Source organism: Halictus rubicundus, chromosome 10, assembly GCF_050948215.1.
Source record: "Halictus rubicundus isolate RS-2024b chromosome 10, iyHalRubi1_principal, whole genome shotgun sequence".
Lineage (NCBI taxonomy): Eukaryota > Metazoa > Arthropoda > Insecta > Hymenoptera > Halictidae > Halictus > Halictus rubicundus.
The window spans coordinates 2,044,425-2,062,759 of NC_135158.1; the positions used below are offsets into that span (position 1 = coordinate 2,044,425).

Genomic DNA, 18,335 nt, shown 5'->3' on the forward strand with positions numbered 1-18,335 from the left:
TAGAAAAATAATTAATAATGAAAAAGTTAATTTTTTTATTGAAAGTCCTGAGCTCACGCAAGTCTTTCATCTTTTCCGAACGCTTCCACTCTCCGCGGCTCTTTCTTTCCCATACACTGTCCTTCTTCGCGTCCGAAACTTCAAACTGTTATATCTCATTATGGAAGTATCTGACAAAAAAATGTTTCAGACAAAATTGACTTGTTTTTTCCGGTAGAATCTAAATATGTAACATTTTATAGGGGGTTCCATTTAAAATTATAAAGGTACCTCCCCTCCCCCGTTAAAGGGGAAGGGAGGCCACTTCACGTTTATGTAGTCAGAAAGGCCCTTCAGTTCCATGCAATTTAAGACTAAGAACTTTAAAATCGATGGCATAGTTTTCGAGATATTGAGCTGTTCAGAGTTATGTGGGCCACCCTGTATATGTGATGTATATATGGCATATTTTCGTTGTTCGAAGTTTCAATAGCAAGCATTTAAATGCTTTCGTGAGCTACTGTACAGAGCAGGGCCCGCTTTAGGGGGGGGGGACAACCCGGGCATTTGCCCGGGGCGCCAAAATTTAGGGGCGCCATTTTGGCATTGACTGTAAGTGTGAGAAAAATATTGATGTTTTAAATATTCAATTAATAGAAAATTTCAGACTATCCTTGCCAGACAATTTTGCTACAAAAAAAAGGTCATTTTGTTCAGCGCGGTGCTTAGTGCTTAAAAAGGGGCGGCAATTTGTTTTTTTGCCCGGGGCGTCGTAACCGCTAGAGCGGGCCCTGTACAGAGATACGCTACTGCGAATGGCCATTTTGAGTGCGCATGCTCAAAAAGCCCGTCCCATATCTCACGTCACTGATAGCGTCAATTGGTTGACGATATTCGTATTATTGAAGTGTGATTCAACAGCGACACCGGTACTTTCCCAGCTGTGCGTATAAATATTTTCATTTCTTAGACTTCTAAGTTAGCCGACGTCGAAAAGTCCCATAAAAAGAAACAATCAACAAAAAAAAGTTTAATTTTTGATTTAGTGACTTGAGCTCACGCCAGTCTTTCATCTTTCCCGAACGTTTCGACTCTCCGCGTCTATTTCTTTCCCATACGCTGTCCTTCTTTGTGTTCGAAATTTTAATCGTTCTTTACACAAGTAACTATCATCGCAATCATACCATATTTGGTTTCATTTTAATCAGAAAAATGCCACGAATATGTTGGTGAAAGTCCCATAAAAAAATAATGAAAAATAACGAATTTTTGGAGCTTCGCTGTCCTTTTCTACATTTGAAACTTAATCAAAGAATAGTGCCCCGAGCACGACAAGACCCGAGCTTCTGACATATAAAGCGGATTCACTGTATTCACAAAAAAATTGCTCCACTTTAATGCGATGCCAGATGATCCTATGTAATGTTTCGCTTCGTTTTTTGTTTTCTTAAATTAAAGCATAGGTTTTTAAATTGAAGACGAGATAAAAAGTCATGTCTTTTATTAGTAATTAATGTAAATACTCTGCTTTAAAAATAATGACGAATGTAGTAAGAAGAATTTGCGAAATTCTTTATATTAAGAGATTATATCTTTTATGTTCCACCGAGTTTCGATTTACAAAAAATTAGAATATTTTCAGTTCATGTTATACATAATCATACAAGAACCATTTACCCCTGCGTTCTACTCTTTAAATTATTAATGTTTAAAGTTGTCAACGGTTAATCCGTCCGTATAGTTTTACATTCACCTACGGTTCGCATCCATCACCCCATTTCTGCGGATAGAAGAAAAGAAACTCTTCGGAGAAATTGTTGCTGATATGATATATAGATATCTCTCGAATAGGCCTTCGATATTCCGGCATTATTCAGTTGATACAGAACCGTTTGAACGTGCATAGTGAATCATCGAGAGTAAGTTTCATAACTTTTTTTATAGATTTTCTTATTAGCTATAGTTTTATATATATACTATTTTTAATTTCTGTTACATAATTTCATTATACTTTTTTCTTTAGTAAGCATGAAAACACTTAAAGGTTTATTTCATGAGTTGTTTACTATATTTAAAATTATCTTGGCTGCTATTCGGATTTCATTTATTTAATGAAAATGGCAGGTTTTCGTACGAATAAAAATTTATTCTTTATACTACGAAATGCTAAAAAAGGTATGAGTGACCACTTATATCTAGAGGAGAAAATATGCGATAGATTTTATATTTCTCCTGAAAAATTAGAAGCATTAAGAATTAGTTTAAAGAACTCTGCTGTAAAGTTAAAGTAAATAATGATTAGTTACAAAAAGGTTTACATAATAATCATAAAACAAAGCTTAGTGAATAAAGGAACTTTAATATCAACAACTTGGAACGATGAACTTGGTATATACTATACCATATGTATACAGGGTGGTTGGTAACTGGTGGTACAAGCGGAGAGGGGGTGATTCTACGCGAAAAAAGAAGTCGAAAATATAGAATAAAAATTTTTCGTTTGAGGCTTTGTTTTCGAGAACATTGAGTTTGAAAATGCAGCCAATGCGCGTGTTATTCGATAGGAATTGTCTGCTGTTTATTATATATATTGTTTAAATTCAATTTTCTTGAAAACAAAGCCTCAAACGAAAAATTTTTATTCTATATTTTCGACTTCTTTTTTCGCGTAGACTCACCCCCTTTCTGCTTGTGTCACCAGTTACCAACCACCCTGTATATGTGTGTGTGTATATACATATATACATTTGTATATATAATATATTATATATATACATATATATAGCATGAAAATAAAATCATGTACAAAATCAAATTAAAAATTTAGATCTCGTAGCTAAGGAGTTAATAATTAATAATTAATAGTGATAGACCCGTCTCTCCAAAACGGCGGAGCCTGGCCCCTCCGGCCATGTCAGTCGCGTTGCCGGCGAAAGAACAAAATCTTCGAATTTAACGACTCACTTCCTGGAAGATCATTCAACTCTCAATCAATTACCCCCTGAACCCAAGAGACAACGTAAGGACACCATGCTGAACTCCAATCCCAACTCCAACTCCAACTCCAACTCCAACCTCAACAACGCGTGGATAAACAGCGCACATATCCCAAACTCCACCAGATTTGACATTTTTTCTTCTGATGCCTTCCAAAACCTTGCCGAGTCCATGGTGATAAACTCCGGTAACGTGAGTAAAAAACCAAAACCTTTACCAAACAATCCCACTGCAAACACAAACAATCCAAACAACTCAACACCCTCATTTCGACCATCGCCGCGCCGATGTATATTCGTATACCTGAAAACGAAGTCTTGAACTTCAGCAATGAGCTTGAAACCCAAATAAGGAAAAATTTCCATCTAAAATATCTGGGTAATCAAGTTAGATTGCATTTCAACGACTCCAAAATCTTCTCTGAGGCCAAACTGGCGTTTCAAAAGGCCGGTTTAAATTTTCATACTTTTGCGCTCCCCACCGAAAAACCATTTACGGCTGTGCTTAAAGGACTCCCCTTTATCGACACTGACTCCTTAGCATCAGAACTCCAGCTCCTAAATTTGAACCCCACTAACATAGTCTCATTTAAAACTTCCCCTAACAACTCGCTCTATAAAGTTACCTTCCCCCCCGGCACAAAATTATCCCACGTAAAGACAGTTGGTTTTATATATCATTGTCGGGTCTACTGGGAACGATTCGTCAAATCCAAAAACTACACGCAATGCTTCAGATGCCAAGCTTTCGGCCATGCTTCTGCAAACTGCTTCAAGGTCCCTAGGTGTGTCAAGTGCGGACTTGATCACCTGACTAAAGATTGTCAAAAATCCCCAGATTCTCCAGCGGAATGCGCGAACTGTAATGGAATCCACACCGCCAATTTCTCCCAATGTCCCAGCTTACTAGCCTACATAAACAAAAAATCAACCCCGCGTCCTTCCCCACGCTCCGCTATAAACCATCGAGCTCCGCCTCTGGAACTTACTCCCTCTCGTCAAGCGTCTGTTCTGGTTGGTGACAGATCTTTTAGTGAAGTGGTAAAGGGGTATTCCCCTCCTCCCAACCAAAACCTGAATCCGGGACCTCTCGGCTCCTCGGAAACCAGCGAGTTATTCAAAGAAGCCATTCACTTCTTTAAAAGAGCTGTTCCCATTCTAAAGGCAATTCGCCCCAAGCTTGCTTCGTGTACAACCACGTTCGACAAGATCGAAATTCTCTTTGATGCTGCTCAGCAATTATTTTCATAACTGTTTTCACCCCATCTCTCCCTGGGACCCTCATGACTTGGAATGCATGTTCCCTGTTTCCAAAAATACCAGAACTAGAACTCTTCATGACCTCTAATAACGTTCTAATAGCCATGATCCAAGAAACCTGGCTTACTCCCTCCATGAATACTCTTCTTACCAACTACAACATAATTAGAGGCGACAGGGCAGATAGGAAGCCCCGTGGAGGGGTGGCTATCCTGGTTCACAAAAATCTTCGTTTTCAACCCTATAACCTTAAGCCAGTTAAAAACCTTGAAGCGATAGCCATAAAGCTCTCTAACCCTTCACTCATAATAATCTCAGCCTACTGCCCTGACCAAAAGCTAGATCCTGAAGCTCTAAATTCCATCACCAACTTCAGACTACCATTCATAGCCGGTGTCGACCTGAATGCAAAGCATACCTCCTGGAGTAGTAACGCGAGATCCAATGCAAATGGTAGGACCCTTGAAGGTCATATGATAAGCAGCCGCTACTCGCTGATGGTACCTCCTACTTGTACCTTTTTTTCGCCTAACTGTATGTATGCCAACAAAAATTGATTTCTTCCTGGCGGACACCTATACTAACCTCCGGTGCGAAGTTTCTGAGGACCTGTCCTCCGACCATCGCCCGCTCCTGCTACTGCCGGAACTCCAACATTCATTCGCCACCTCCTCCCCAGTTACCAACTGGAAAACTTACAAAGCACATGCAACCAAAACGATTATCACTCCGAACATCGCTTCAACCGACGATATTGACCGAAAAGTCTCCCAACTCCAAAGATTCCTCAAATCATGTTTTTACAAGTCTACGTCCTTCGTGAACACTCCTGACAAATTCATCCTTCCTGATGAGAAATTGAAATTTATGATCAGACTGCGTAATAAAGCCAGGAAGAAATGGCAAAGATACGGAAACTTGATCTTCCTCGGGTTCTACAAACAATTAAACGGAGCCATACGGAACAGAGTCAGATTGCTTAAGCACATGCGAGTACAGGAACAGGTTCAAGAAGCAAAGAACTCTCATACCTTCTGGCCAGTCTTCCGTAAAATAATGAAAAAACCAACTAACATCCCTCCCCTTTTGGATGACTCTGGTTCCTATCACGACCAAAATCCCATAAAAGCTCAACTATTAGCCGTACAATTCAGCCGGGTGTTTGAGGATGCTTACAACCAGAAATCCCCCCTCCAACTTCTGATCAACCAAAAGGTTGCAAACTTCCATCTGAAGGAATTCACCTCTCCTTCTCCTTGCGCAGACTTAATCTCTCGTCTCTCCCCGATGGATATCAGCATTCTGGCAGATAGGTTAAAACCCAGGAAAGCTTGCGGCCGGGATGGTTTCGCACCCAACCTAATTAAAAAAGCTCCCAGAAACACCTTCGTACAGCTATACTACATCTTCAAAGCTTGCATCCAACTAGCTTACTTCCCTCTAGCTTGGAAAATAGCCAAGGTCATACCTATCCCCAAGCCCGGAAAAGATCACAGGCTCCCCACAAGCTATAGACCCATTAGCCTTTTGCCCATATTAGGCAAACTCTTTGAGAAGGTGATCTACGGCCTGCTAAAGTCCCACATCGCCGAGAGAAACATTCTCATAGACTCACAGTTTGGATTTCGAAGCAGTGACTCTACGATCCACCAGTTGGTCCGTACAGCTCAATATCACACTCATCATATGAACATAAGACGTTACTCTGGAATGGTCCTACTGGATCTTAATAAAGCCTTTGATTCAGTCTGGCATAATGGTCTTATCGCAAAACTGATTAATCTGGAGTTCCACCCAAGACTGATCAAACTACTCCACTTCTACCTGGAGAAAAGATCTTTCTTCGTTCAGGTCGGCAATGCCAAATCAAGGTCCTTCCTGGCCAGGGCGGGTGTCCCTCAGGGGTCGGTCCTGGCTCCCCTACTTTTTCTGCTGTTCATAAACGACATACCACACTCAAAGGATACTTCTCTGGCCCTCTTCGCTGATGATACAGCTTTAATGGCTGCCTCTCTCTCCCACCTCCGCTTAGTGAAAATCCTTCAAGATCATCTCGACCTCATTGGCAAATTTTTTAACAACTGGAAGCTCACACTGAACAGCTCCAAAACTCAGGTCATACTTTTCACCAGAAGAAGAAAGTATCAAAAGAAAGATCTTCCTAGATTAAGGATCAATCAAGATGAGGTTGACTGGTCCGACAAGGTCAGATACCTGGGAATGGTTTTGGACTCTGAAATGAGGTGAGGACCAGCGGTTCTCGACAGAAAAACGAAAGCGGTGGCAGCCCTTGCTGCGACCAATGTACTAATTGGCAAGAGATCCAAGCTAAAAACTCATCTGAAAATATTAATCTACAAAACTTGTATTCGCACAGTCTTGACTTATGGTGTTCACCTCTGGCATATTGCGGCAAAAACACATCTCATCTCCTTACAGAGAGTTCAAAATAAAGCAATAAAGACTATCCTTAACTTGCCAATGGATCATCCCACTACAGAAATTCACATAAAATCAGACCTTCCCATGCTCGACAAGGTTTTTCATGCCCTGGTCAGTGGGTTTAAACCATATTATATATAATAGCACTGTTTGGGAGAGACCAACTGCCTTATTCTCCTAAGATTCGATTCCCCCTGGACCTATCATCGATACCTGCAGGTCCGTCCACCGTTCCGGCTCCTAGCCCAAATCCGACACCGTCGGTTCCTCCCCCACCCCTTAGACCGGGAGGTCTGCTTCAGCTGCTTGACCGGCTGAACGTTCCCTAAAGCCGTAGTGAGCATTAAGGGATAAACGGATGGGCAAGATGACTCGTCGACTCTCGAACCCGTGGACTCATCCTAGGACACTGTACCGGCTAGCAACCAGCTTCCTTCGGGGAGCGAATTGCTTACCCTGAAGCTGCAAACTCTTTGCAAGCTCTTTCTATAAGTTTTTTGTAAATTTTCTTATAATTCACCCTCACGTTAGCTCACGCTAAACACAACCTATCAATCGACTACCAGATATATCCTTCATGTTTAAAGGTTAGAGAGCCTCTGTTCTAGGTACCTTTAACACCCAAACCCTCAGATTAAATTTCCAGGTTAATCCTGTTAAAAAAAAAAAAAACGGAGCGAGCACTCTTGCTGCACCTGTGGGAGAGGACGAGGTAAGACCACGGCCGCCCACAGGATGGGAGAGTACGAAGCAATGCTATCGGACGCCCAGCAGCCCAGGAGAGGACAGGGGTTGCACCTGGACGCCTCTCTGGATACATGGGAGAGGACGGCCATGAAGGCCGGCCGCCCGCCGAGAGGAAAGAACAGGGTAGCTTCCTGGCCGCCTGAGACTATATATAGGGACGCCTGGTTCCTCTGTACGTTTCGGAGAGGACGGCCATGAAGGCCGGCCGCCGAACGGACGCGAGAAAACCGGCGATACCGCGTCGTCGTCGTATCACCAGAGGGAGAGTACGGTTGAAATAAACCGGACGCCCGATGGTGGTATCGCGTATTATATAAAATCTTTTCCTAAATTAATCGTTGCTAGCTTTGTCTCTCACTCTCTTGAAAGAATCTATTTTATAACAAAACCTATCTCCTCATCCTTTGTACTAACGTGTTTGGAAAATATATCCTATGTCTCGAGATATTCCGACTCCTGTCATTCCACAAACAACCACCGCTATCCTTTACGTTACAGTGTTAAATAAATTTCTTTTCATTTTTTCTTTAACATATTTGTAACTCAACATTAATATAAAAATTGATTCGAAGTTTCGTGTCAATATTACTTACGGTACGAAAGTTATATAAAAATGTCATTACATTTTCCGTCCCAGACCCCTACACCGTGCGGTCTAGTCACACGAGGCGTTTCGTCACTGTCGTGGATATGTCACAATGTAACGTGACTAATCCGGTACTAGCAGAGAGAGGGTAAATTTTTCTCTTCAATTCGAGTCAAGTCCCCTGATTTGGCGATACTGCCCCAAAATAACTGGCTGCCTACGTCTATACGCTACGGTATCCCGAAACTATCCAAATACACATATGTCAGTGTACAGTGTCTACAGGGACAATTATCGGCTACAAGATATTATTCTTTAATCCACTGCCGAACGTAGAAAAGAATAGTGAAGCTCGAGAGGCTCCTAACGGGGTATATGTACCCCGCGGTAGTGGCTAAAGTTCTGGGACAATTATAGGCTAGATATGTAGGACATCTATCGAGTAGAGACTGTATATATAAATTTCCAATTTGCTTTAAATTGGATGTTACTTTGTCTTGTATCAATGGCGTGCCGTTGACTGTCAATTCCTCGGACACATGATTCGTGACTCAAGAGTGCCGCTCTTCATTTTATCTGCTTTGAACATTCATTATTGACAATGACTCAGTCCTCAGTTGACATTGACTCACTTTTTCAGTTGATCTCGTGTGGATAAGGACAATTGCGTACACAATTGTACAATACAAACAGTTAATATTTGACTGATCCTCGTATATTTGTATTAAATATATTTAAAGTAACTGATGTGTCTTTATTATTTACATGGTTCCAGAAGCAGAAAATTGAAATCAATAATATGTCTTTCGAAAGGATGAGTCACGGCCGAAATGGCAGAGCATCTGGTAAGTTTAATACGATATCCTCGTTCAGCAGTGAAAACAAAATGTTTTGATAATGTGGGATTAGAATAACGGTTCACGTTGGAGGAAGATACTGAAAAGAACACTTTTAAAATAAACGTAATATTTATTTGATAAGTAGCAAATCAACTACACGTTGTCGCGATACTTGTCCCGCTCGGATTTTTTTTTTGAAGAATCGATCCCTTGCCGAAGAATCGGTCTGATTCTTACAAGGGAAATTACCAAACCCGCGAATTCAAAAAATTATGAAACTTTGCACGCAAGTACAGTAAGTTACGCCTACTACAAACCTATTTTTTCGTGCTACTTCTGGCATTAAAAGGATAAACTCAGCCCTTAAAAAAATTTCAATATTTTCTATTTGGTGAAATATCTGAAGAACAACAAATGATATTAAGAAAAGTTGAAACGAAAATTGCATGGTATTATTGTGTCTACCAAACTGTGCAAAAAATTGTTTAAAATGCAGTTCTTTTGAAAACCGCTTTCTCTTCCCCCTCACCTCTTAAAAAAGTGGTTAAACTATACGTGCTGAAATACCTCCGGGCACCCTCTTTCCATACCTGTTAACGATTTTTGTAATACAATTTTTTTTATGTATACAAGGTGTTCGACTACAAGTGGGAGAAAATTTAAGGAGTGGGTCTCCATGACAATATAAGACGAAAATGAAGAATAAAAAATCGCGATTGCGGCTTCATTTTTTAGTTATTAATAATTAAAAATCCGCCTAAAATGCGGCAACTCGGCCAACAGAGGTGTATGTTTTATACGTCATAGAAGCGTACGGCAGTCACGTATCAAATTACAGATACATTCTTACCTTGGTTCTCATTTGGGGCCCCAGCGAGGTGAAAATGCTTTGAAGATTGACCTTAGCTATACTTGGTGACATTTTTTTTGCGTGATTTTTTCACGTCTATCCCCAAAATTGTGCCATTGGGTAAGAAAAGAATTCCTGCAAAAGATGAAATTGATCGGATAAGGGGAAGACGTAGCACATTGACGTTGTAGTTACGATAAACATGAAGAATGGGAATATTTGAAGGAAAGACTTTTGATTATGACTAAACGTTCGTCTTGTGTAAAAATATAGATTATATAGTACCAAAATGTAATGTTTACAATATAACAATTAACTAATTATCATATTTTTGTCAATATATATATATTACTTTTAGTTGTATGCTTATACTAATTTAAAAAGTAGAGAAATTCACGTTTGACATAAATATGTTATATTTAATCACAGTAATATTAATAAAATTAATATTTAAACATTCGCTTCTTATTTTTTGTAATCGATGCATTTTTTTCTCCTCTACAAGAAAGCATTAAGGGACTTACGCCTTGAAACTATATATTAATATTATTAACAAATATTGTTGCAATGTTATAAATAAATTTGATATTGATCATTTTTATGTATATAAACTGAAAATAAATGTAAATTTCTTAAGTACTGCTGTCGAAATAGACTTTTGAGGTGCTTGTTTGGAATCTGGTTCAATGTACACGGATATTTGTTGTAGAGGATTTATTTTAGAATGGACAACTGACAGAGTGACGTCTAGACTGGTAGCTGAGGACTCACTGCCTAGGTTTCCATCGCCCTGTCTACTTATACTTTTCTCTGCCCTTTGTGGCAGGGAGAAATCTCTTCCAAATAGTGCTGGTGTCCTCCAGACCTTTCGCACGTGGGGCTCTTCCGGTCGCAGACGACCGCTGCCCTCTTGTCGAAGGTCCTTCGGCACTCCACGATTTATGGTACCCGTGTGCAGCTATTGAGACTGTGACTAACTCGAACTAAAATCATGCTAGGGTCTGAAACTAAACAGTTCTCTCAAAAATAGCATTGTCTAGTCACGTATACCATAAATCGTGTGTTCAGCAGTTTTCCAACTTTCTCTAGTCCCTACATTCACCCCCTTACCAGTGTAAACGTTATCTTATTTACATGCGTCGGTAGTGGTCTTAGAATGAATTTTTAAACTAACTTAATATTATTTAACCTACTATTTACATCTTAATCTATTTATTACTAAAGTTACTGCTAACTACCGATTTGTAGACGATCCGGAAACCTAACACACCTACCGGAACGCGTCCGCACCGGTGCTTGCTCTGATTCCGGCTCTACCGCAATTTCGTTTCTAACTGGTAAAAGCTGTGGTTTTAAGTTATCTTTAACTACATCGTTTACTATATAAGCTGGCTTAAGTCTATCGATTGATACAGTTGTATTTTTACCTTTAACAAAAATAACATAAGTCTTATCGCTACGAGAGACTACTGGGAACGGACCTTCATATGGGTTTTGTAATGCATTTTTTGCTGCATCGACACGCAAGAACACGTGTGATGCTGTTTTCAAATCTTTGAATACAAATATTTTTCTATTTCCATGACGTGACCCTGCTGCTGGTTGTAAATTTTCGAAATGCTTTTTAAGATCTCTAATTAATCTTATTGGTTCGCTGTGGTTTTCTGGAGTTTTAACAAAAAATTCCGCAGGTAAACGAAGGTTTCCGCCATAAACTAACTCTGCTACCGATGCGTCTAAATCCGGTCGAAACGCTGCTCGCAACCCTAATAAAACTATTGGTAATACGTCTGTCCAACGTTCATCACCGTGACACTTTATTGCAGCTTTCAATTGTCGATGCATTCGTTCGACTAAACCGTTCGCCGCAGGATGATAGGCCGTGGTTCTAAGATGTTTGGTTCCTAATAGATCGTTTAATTGTTTAAAAAGGTTGCTTTCGAATTGTCGACCTTGATCGGTAGTAATTCGAGCTGGCGTACCGAACCTTGCTACCCAACCCATCATAAATTCTCGCGCGACCGTTTCGGCCTCTATGTTTTCCAAAGGAAAAACCTCAGGCCAACGCGTAAAACGGTCTATACAGGTCAAACAATACCTATAATTTCGCGAAACTGGTAAGGGTCCTATCAGGTCGATATGCACGTGTTCGAACCTTTCCGCAGGTAACGCAAAATTTCCTATGGGACTAGTCACGTGCCTAGTCACTTTCGCACGTTGACATTTAATACAGCCGCGAGCCCACTCGCGACAGTCTTTGTCCATTGCTGGCCATACAAAACGCTCTTTTATTAACTTGACTGTGGTCTTAATGCCGGGATGGGCTAACCCGTGGATAGAGTCAAAGATTTGGCGTCGGTATGGTTTAGTAATAAAAGGTCTAATCCTACCTGTCGCGACGTCGCAATAAACCAAAGTCTCAGATGTCAGACTGAGGCGTTTCAATTGCAACGCGCTGCCTTCGGATTTTAAGAATTCTTTTAATTCCTCGTCGGTTTCCTGTGACTTTGCTAATTCTTGATAATCTACTGCTTCGGTAATTGATTCTATTCGCGACAATGCGTCTGCGACTTCGTTTTCTACCCCTTTAACATGTTTGATATCTGTTGTGAATTGTGCTATGAAATCTAAATAACGAAACTGACGAGGAGTACATTTGTCTAGCTTCTGTTTAAATGCGAAAATGATGGGTTTGTGGTCGGTAAATACTGTAAATGAACGGCCTTCTAACGCGTGGCGGAATCTTTTAATTGCGGAATAGATCGCAAGCAATTCGCGGTCATATGCGCTGTATTTTTGTTGTGCACTCGTCAAGGATTTTGTAAAGAAGGCCAAAGGTCTCCACAAATCTCCTTCACGTTGCTGTAACGTTGCGCCCAACGCGTAATCAGAGGCGTCGACCATGAGAGAAAGGCTTGAACCGTTTACAGGATGCGCTAAAAGAGTTGCGTTACTCAATGCAGTTTTTAGATTTTCAAAAGCCTCTTCAGCTTCTTTGGACCAATTTACGGGAGCATCTCCTTTTAATTTCGCTCCTTTTAATAATTGATTTATAGGTGACTGTAACTCGGCTGCGTTAGATATAAAACGGCGATAAAAATTAATCATTCCTAAAAATCTACGTAATTGTTTTATCTGCTGAGGCTTTGGAAAATCTAATATGGCCTGAACTTTTTCTCTCAATGGACTCGTACCTTGTCCATCTACGGTATATCCTAAAAATTTAACTTCGGTTTTCGCAAAAACGCATTTAGTTGGATTCGTTATTATCCCGTACTTATCCAGACGAGCAAATAACTGACGCAGGTGTTCTATATGTTCTTGTTCGTTAGTGGAGGCTACCAAAATGTCATCTAAATATGCGTAACAAAATTCTAAACCTCTTAAAACTGTATCGATAAACCTTTGGAAAGTTTGCGCTGCATTTCTTAATCCAAAAGGCATCGCAACATATTCAAATAATCCGAATGGCGTAGTTACTGCTGTCTTTGGGATATCGCTCGGGTTAACGGGAATTTGATGATAAGCTCTAATTAAATCTATAGTCGAAAATATTTTCTTTCCCGCTAACATTCGCGAAAAATCTTCTATATAAGGTATGGGATAACGATCCGGCACCGTACGGGCATTGAGAGCTCTATAATCTCCACAAGGTCGCCATTCGTTACCTTTCTTAGGCACCATATGCAGTGGTGTAGCCCATTGGCTCTTTGAAGGACGAATGTAACCTTGATTCAAGAGAATCTCAAATTCCGCTTTAGCTATTTTATATAATTCTGGCGATAATCTGCGCGGTCTACTAAAAGTTGGTTGTCCGAGAGTTGTATTTATGAAGTGAACGACATCGTGCTTTACCTCGCGCGTTGCGGTTGTGGGATTCGTGATACCTGGGAATTCCGCCAGTAGCTGTTCGTAAGGGGAAGTTCCCATTATGGTCTTCACTGATGCGATGGCATCCACTGCAACCCTTCCGCTGGAAGACATCGATGTCCTCTGGTCCCATAGCCTGTGATTTCTTATGTCCACTAGAAGACCGTAATGTCCGAGGAAATCGGCTCCAATTATCGGTTTCGCTACATCAGCGAGGACAAATTTCCACTGGAATGCACGACGTAACCCAAAATCTAAGTTGAACGTACGCACTCCATACGTCGCTATCGTGGACCCGTTGGCCGCAAATAGTTCATACGTTGTTTTTGAAACTCGGTCTTTCACTCGCGTACGCGGATATACGCACAGATCCGAGCCCGTGTCCACTAAAAATTCGTCTCTAGTTGCACGATCGACGATGAAAAGGCGGCTTGTTTTACTCCCGTCACCGATAGCCGCGTTCAGTGGCGTGTGTCGTCGTTTCCCGAATTGTAATTGCAAGGGGGCGTACATTTTTCCGGCCGGCACTTGCTCCCGAACCGCTGATGGTACCAGCAAACCCTTGCTCCGGAAAATGACCTTGCACGCCTTGCACTATTTCGCGATCGAGATCGCGGGCGATATTGTCTCTTGTGGGATCGTCCTCGCGATTTCGATAGCTCAGCTATGTTGAGCATAGCTTCGAGTCTCTTTAGCAACACGTCCATCGCACTTTCCGGCACAACACTTGCGACACTTGGTCGACTCGTCCCTTCGTGGATTTGATCGGCAATTTCTGCTAGTTTATTTAACTGGAGATCAGTCTGTGCCGTAACAATCGCGCGAGTCAAATTCGGAAGTCTACTCGCCCATAAAGTTCGCAAGAAGTCTTCGTTCACTGTCGCGCCCGCCAAATTACGCATATGCCGGAGGAACTGTGAAGGCGTCCTGTCGCCCATTTCTTCTTGCTCGAGGAGCTGTCGTATCCGCTGGCTCTGCGACGCTGACAGTCGAATTATTAATTCGCGTTTCAGCGTTCCATATTTGTCGGTCGTTGGTGGATTCTTGAGGATGTCCTGTACCTCAATCGCGTATTTTGGTTCCAATTGCGATGTGATATAATAGAATTTCGTTGAATCGGCCGTTATACTATTAAGGAGGAATTGTGCTTCCAGCTGGTTAAACCAAAGTTCTGGCTGTTCCGGCCAAAATTTCGGCACTCTGATTGCCACACGATTGACTTCCGGAGCCGGTGTTTGAGTTTCGAGTGTGTTTCCGTCCATTGTGAATGGTAGTGTTGTACTTCACGTTAACACGCTTTCCAAAAAAAAAGAATAATCACTCACAACAAAGCTCGTGATCACGTCGGGGTCACCAATTTGAGGTGCTTGTTTGGAATCTGGTTCAATGTACACGGATATTTGTTGTAGAGGATTTATTTTAGAATGGACAACTGACAGAGTGACGTCTAGACTGGTAGCTGAGGACTCACTGCCTAGGTTTCCATCGCCCTGTCTACTTATACTTTTCTCTGCCCTTTGTGGCAGGGAGAAATCTCTTCCAAATAGTGCTGGTGTCCTCCAGACCTTTCGCACGTGGGGCTCTTCCGGTCGCAGACGACCGCTGCCCTCTTGTCGAAGGTCCTTCGGCACTCCACGATTTATGGTACCCGTGTGCAGCTATTGAGACTGTGACTAACTCGAACTAAAATCATGCTAGGGTCTGAAACTAAACAGTTCTCTCAAAAATAGCATTGTCTAGTCACGTATACCATAAATCGTGTGTTCAGCAGTTTTCCAACTTTCTCTAGTCCCTACACTTTCAATCTGATAATTATAGTTATCTACATAAAAAAAAATTGTATTACAGATGTCTTGTATAGTCTTGTTACGTATGGAGAAGTTCTCTCCACGTTCATTTCGATTACAAGTTCTAATCTCTTTTCTGAGAACGGAAAGCGTCCGAACAGGCCCCCTTTTATTAATGGAAGATACTTAACTGACTTATTTATATGAAAAGTCTTGAGAACATTCCCTTCTGGCTCGTAACAGTCTTAGCGGCTCCCTGATTTTGTATCACATTTGACCGCGCACAAAACTAATGAAATCGAACCATATTATCAGGATAATAACTAGTTCCGGTACCCAACATTTCGGGTTCGGATCGGGTCGGGAAATTTGCTTGGAATCGGGTCGGGATCCCGAAAGTTTGTAATGTTCGAGTGGTAGTCGGGTCAGGTCGAGTCGAGTCGGGGTCCCAAGCGAACGATTATTTTCCGACGTTGGAAATATTGTTACAGCAACGAGGACAAGACTTGTATCGGAGAAAGTAGAGCAATTATGTTTCCTGCACGCAAATTTAAAATAGAACACTACAATTTCACACAATATATTAAAAAAATTTTTTCTTGTGGAGTTTGATAACTGATTATACTAAAGATATGAAAATCATTCTGAACCTGCCAGTTAAAATACAAAATTCGACTAAAAAATCATGAATCAATGTCATACTTATGTGAATACAAACTTTCGGGATTCAGACTTGTTGCAACTGTAGCTTCGGATACCCGAACATTACAAACTTTCAGGAGCCCGACTCGACCCGACTCCACCACTACTTCAGGTACCTACCCAAAATCGCAGGGAACCCGAACTTTGCAAACTTTCGAGATTCCGCCCCGACCCGACCCGTTGGCTGCCCGATCCGACCCGAGGCAAAATTTCGGGTACCCGCACACCTCTAGTAGTAACCCTTCCTCCGGCTTCTCACGTTGCTCACGGTCCTGGCTCGTAACCCAACCAAAATAGTAATAATAGGCTCTACTGTGTTTCATAAAATCGAGTTCCATCTTCGACGTGTTCTGGAATTTAAAAATATCCATTCGGGGATATGTTGTTTATATTTCTGATTATCAGAATATATTGGAAAAATATTTTATACACTTGCGAAACGAGGATACTTTTTTATGTAAGAATAAAATATATACTTTTAATATTACATACGTAATTAATAATCATTTTTCAGGTCTACGTGCAAGATTGCTTAACCCTACTGTTTCGAAGTACTTACGTACAGGAGGAAAAGTAGGCAGTCTAATTTACGATAGTTGGCTAATGATAAAAGCTGTGAAAGAGGATATGGACATAAACCCGAGTAATGCTGACGATATAATTGAAGAGTTGGAAGATGAAATTGAAGAGCTGGAAGAGAAACTTCGAAAGAGCAAGAGTTCAAAGAGGAGACAAGATATAAGAGAGCGTATAGAATTTGCGGAAGCTCTGATAATAGATGTGAAGCGAATAAAAAGGGGTGTGCCAGTGAAGACGATTAGAACATCTTCGAAGGTATTTGGTAAAGTTGTTGTTGGTGCAGCGTCAGGCTACGTAGGGGCATGGGCTGGAGCACAAACAGGCGCTGCAGTTGGCCTTTGCTTTGGTCCAGCTGGTGCAGCTGCGGGCGCTGTTATTGGTGGTGTAGTTGGCGGACTTGCAGGGGGAGCGGCCGGTGAAAAGATCGGAGATTGGGCTGGAGAAACAATTAGTGACGATATGATGAATCGTTGCTGTGATAGCGACTGAGAAATTTTCGACATACAGTGTCTACTCGATATATGTTCAAAACACGGGTCTGGCGAGGAACATATATCGGCTAAAAGATACTATTCTTTGATACACGTAGAAAAGGACAGCGAGGCTCGAGTGGTCTCGGTCGCCATGGAGTGGCGTATGGGTCCGGTGTATCGGCGTGAGACCACTACTAATCCAATAAGAAAACTTCTTTATTTTTCATTATTTTATGGAAATTTCACCAACGTGGCATTTTTCGAATGAAAATATGTAAGAAAGTACTAAGAAGATAGATAACGCGATATCGTTAAATTAAATAAATGTGGGGGTATTACAAAATACTATGAATCTTTATTCGCGACAACCGTACACGACGACAGTCAGAATAAGAATGTCCTGCTGTCCCAAAAATCCTCAGCCGTGAGAACGCCTTCGACAGTATGCCTCTTTGTTTATGACACCCCCAAGCTAAAGGACTTTCCCTTAGGGAGGGGCAACGCGCTGACAAAAACCATATGGCCTGCCTCGACCGTTTGCTTACTTCGATTTTTCTAACAGAAAATGATACCAAATATGATATAATTCCGATGATATTTACATATGTAATGAACGATGAAAGTTTCGGAAGCAAAGAAATTTTCTACCTATGCCGTCTATCTTTTAGACAGCATTTGTCGCTGCCAGACTGTGTTGTGACGTCGCCCTAATCGAAACAGGCGCCATCTCGGTAATAACTAGACATGATACCGCGCGTATTCGAACAGACACGTATTCTATAAGGATAATTTTTAAGAAAGCGCAGTTAGAAAATGTTATGTTAAGTTAAGAGGTCACTCGAGTAGGGAAAGCGAGACGCAAGGAATGCCAGCTGCAAGCGATAACGGAGCGGAACCACTTCTACTAGGACCAGGCCCGCTTAAGGCGGTGGGCACGGCTCAAGATTGTCGTGACGATCATTATTGTGTCGGGGCATTTGGAGCTTGCCCTGGTCAGGTTCGGTTCCCTCCCCTTAAGCGAAGGACAACGAGGAAAAACAGACCCGAGAGAAGACAGCTCTACAGCCTCCCTCAAGGACCTGGAAGACATAAATTAGTCACCCCCGAACAAGAGGCCACCTACGAAGACATCGAACGGCAATCGAAACGCACGTGGCATGCTACACGCGAGTAACCCCTCAGATTACGTCCCCTTGGGCCACTCCTTCGAGGCCTTACGCATTCT

The 18,335-nt window shown here is 41.6% G+C and overlaps 1 protein-coding gene across 1 annotated transcript; it reads left to right on the top strand.

Moving 5' to 3' along the window:
• The first annotated feature begins 1,860 nt into the window (after positions 1-1,860).
• Positions 1,861-17,799, top strand: LOC143357935 (uncharacterized). The gene is made up of 3 exons (XM_076794661.1): positions 1,861-1,898; positions 8,786-8,855; positions 16,573-17,799. Exons 2-3 carry the CDS (start codon positions 8,810-8,812, stop codon positions 17,124-17,126), a joined length of 600 nt encoding a protein of 199 aa, XP_076650776.1. The 5' UTR covers positions 1,861-1,898; positions 8,786-8,809; the 3' UTR covers positions 17,127-17,799.
• Positions 17,800-18,335: the final 536 nt, after the last annotated feature.